The sequence below is a fragment of the Emiliania huxleyi genome, assembly GCF_000372725.1.
Source record: "Emiliania huxleyi CCMP1516 unplaced genomic scaffold EMIHUscaffold_243, whole genome shotgun sequence".
NCBI classification, from domain to species: domain Eukaryota; phylum Haptophyta; order Isochrysidales; family Noelaerhabdaceae; genus Emiliania; species Emiliania huxleyi.
This window is the reverse complement of record NW_005200226.1, coordinates 57,049-59,047: the sequence shown is the minus strand read 5'-3', so window position 1 is coordinate 59,047 and position 1,999 is coordinate 57,049. Positions and strand designations below refer to the sequence as shown.

At 72.4% G+C, this 1,999-nt stretch overlaps 1 protein-coding gene across 1 annotated transcript in view; it reads left to right on the top strand.

Moving 5' to 3' along the window:
- Positions 1–1,999, top strand: part of EMIHUDRAFT_457398 (hypothetical protein) — a gene marked incomplete at its 5' end in the record, with an annotated part of 8,004 nt that overhangs the window by 4,767 nt on the left and 1,238 nt on the right. The window contains 4 exons of the mRNA XM_005778540.1: positions 274–359; positions 824–947; positions 1,089–1,145; positions 1,229–1,369. Of these exons, the coding sequence (XP_005778597.1) occupies positions 274–359; positions 824–947; positions 1,089–1,145; positions 1,229–1,369 (408 nt within the window). The remainder of the gene's footprint in view (positions 1–273; positions 360–823; positions 948–1,088; positions 1,146–1,228; positions 1,370–1,999) is intronic.

Here is a 1,999-nt window from a genome sequence, read left to right as displayed (position 1 = left end):
GGGCGCGCGCGCGACGCGCGCGCCCGCCCGCCCGCCCGCCCGCCCGCCCGCCCGCACGCACGCACGCACGCACGCACGCACGCACGCACGCACGCACGCACGCACGCACGCACGCACGCACGCACGCACGCACGCACGCACGCACGCACGCACGCACGCACGCACGCACGCACGCACGCACGCACGCACACGCACGCACACGCACAGAAAAAGCGAGAACGAGACAGAGGGGAGAGAGGGGGGGGGGGGATCCGACGCCGCAGCGCTGACCAGGCGTCGAGCCGAGGCGAGGACGAGCGAGCGCGAGCTGCGGGGTGGATGGAGCGGCTGCTCGAGGACCCGTCCGAGCGGATCCGGAGGTATGCGACCCCACCCACACTCCCCCTCACCCACACCCACCCATTCCACGCCCGCGCACGCACACGCACACGCACACGCACACGCACACGCACACGCACACGCACACGCACACGCACACGCACACGCACACGCACACGCAACCGCAACCGCAACCGCAACCGCAACCGCAACCGCAACCGCAACCGCGCACCCGCGCACCTCCTCACCCACTCGGACCTGCGCCCCCTGGCGTGCGACACCTGGCTCCCTCCCGCGGCGTCTCTGCGCCTCTCCACGCTAATTCACGTCTCTTCACGCCTCTCCACGCCTCTCCACGCCTCTCCACGCCTCTTCGCGCCTCTTCGCGCCTCTTCGCGCCTCTCCACGCTTCTTTACGCCTCTCCACGCCTCTTCGCGCCTCTTCGCGCCTCTTCGCGCCTCTTCACGCCTCTAGTCTTCACGCCGCTCCCTGTGCATCAACCAGGTACGCCATCGCGGCCCTCCCCAAGCTAGGGGGCGGCGAGGCGGCGGAGGAGGCGCTGCTGGCGCTGCTGGAGCGCACGGAGAGCGCGCGAGAGAGGAAGCACCTCCTCGCGGCGCTCGACAAGGTCGGAGGCGCTGCCACCCTCGCCGCCGCCGCCGACGCCGCTGCCGCGGAAGGCTTCGATCTGCAGGGCGCGCGCGCGCGGGCGGCGCGGGAGGCGGAGCCGAGCGGAGTGGTTCTGAAGCGCGCCGTCCCGCGCCTCGAGGGGCTGCGCGTGCACCTCCGCTGCCGCGCCGGCCTCGAGGGTCTGCTGGCGGAGGAGGTGGAGTCGCGGGCGGGGGACCTCTCTTCCGCGGCTAAGTCCTTTGTGACTAGTGAGCAAGTAACCACGCGGTTAGTTCACAGGCGGGGGACCTCTTCCGCGTGGTGCGGGTGAGGCGCGGCGGGCTGGTTGCTGCGGCTAGGAGGGCGTGGCGGCTGGAGGAGGCGTACCGCCTCCGCCGCTTCGACACGCTGGGCTTCGAGGTCGGGCGGGGCGGCGGCGGGGTCGGTGAGGGCGGGGGGGAGGGGGGGGAGGCGGGGGAGGGCGGGGGGGAGGGGTGGGAGGCGGGGGAGGGCGGGGGGGAGGGGTGGGAGGCGGCGAGCGGGGACGGCGCGGCCTCATCCGCCGCAGAGCACGTCGCACGGGCGATTGCGTCGACAGAGAGCGAGGCTCTGGTGGAGGCGCTGACGCGGGGCGTGCCGCGCTACCGGCTGTCGCAGCCTCCGCCGCCGCTGCCGCCGCTCGACATCGCCGCCGTCGCGAGGCGGGCCTTCGAGCTTAACCCGCGCCTCCTCAACGACGGGACGAGGCCGGCGTGGAGCCCTAGAAGCGGAATCTCTCCCCATATCTCCCCCCGTATCTCCCCATCTCTCGTGAGCAGGAGCAGCGGGCTCTAGAAGCGGAGTATCTCCCCATATCTCCCCCCATTCCAACCAGCGCTGGAGAGGACACGGACTCAACTGCATTCACTTCTCCCCTCCCTCCCTCGTATCCACGCGGTGCTCTGAGTACTCCGCACAGCACGCGTACTCCCGCCCCGAGGCTGGCGTACTTCGGCACGTAGGCGTGGAGCGTGCACGTCTGCACCGGCGCCGCTCCGAGGGGCGTGGCGGAGGGTGTTTGCGGTGGAGGCC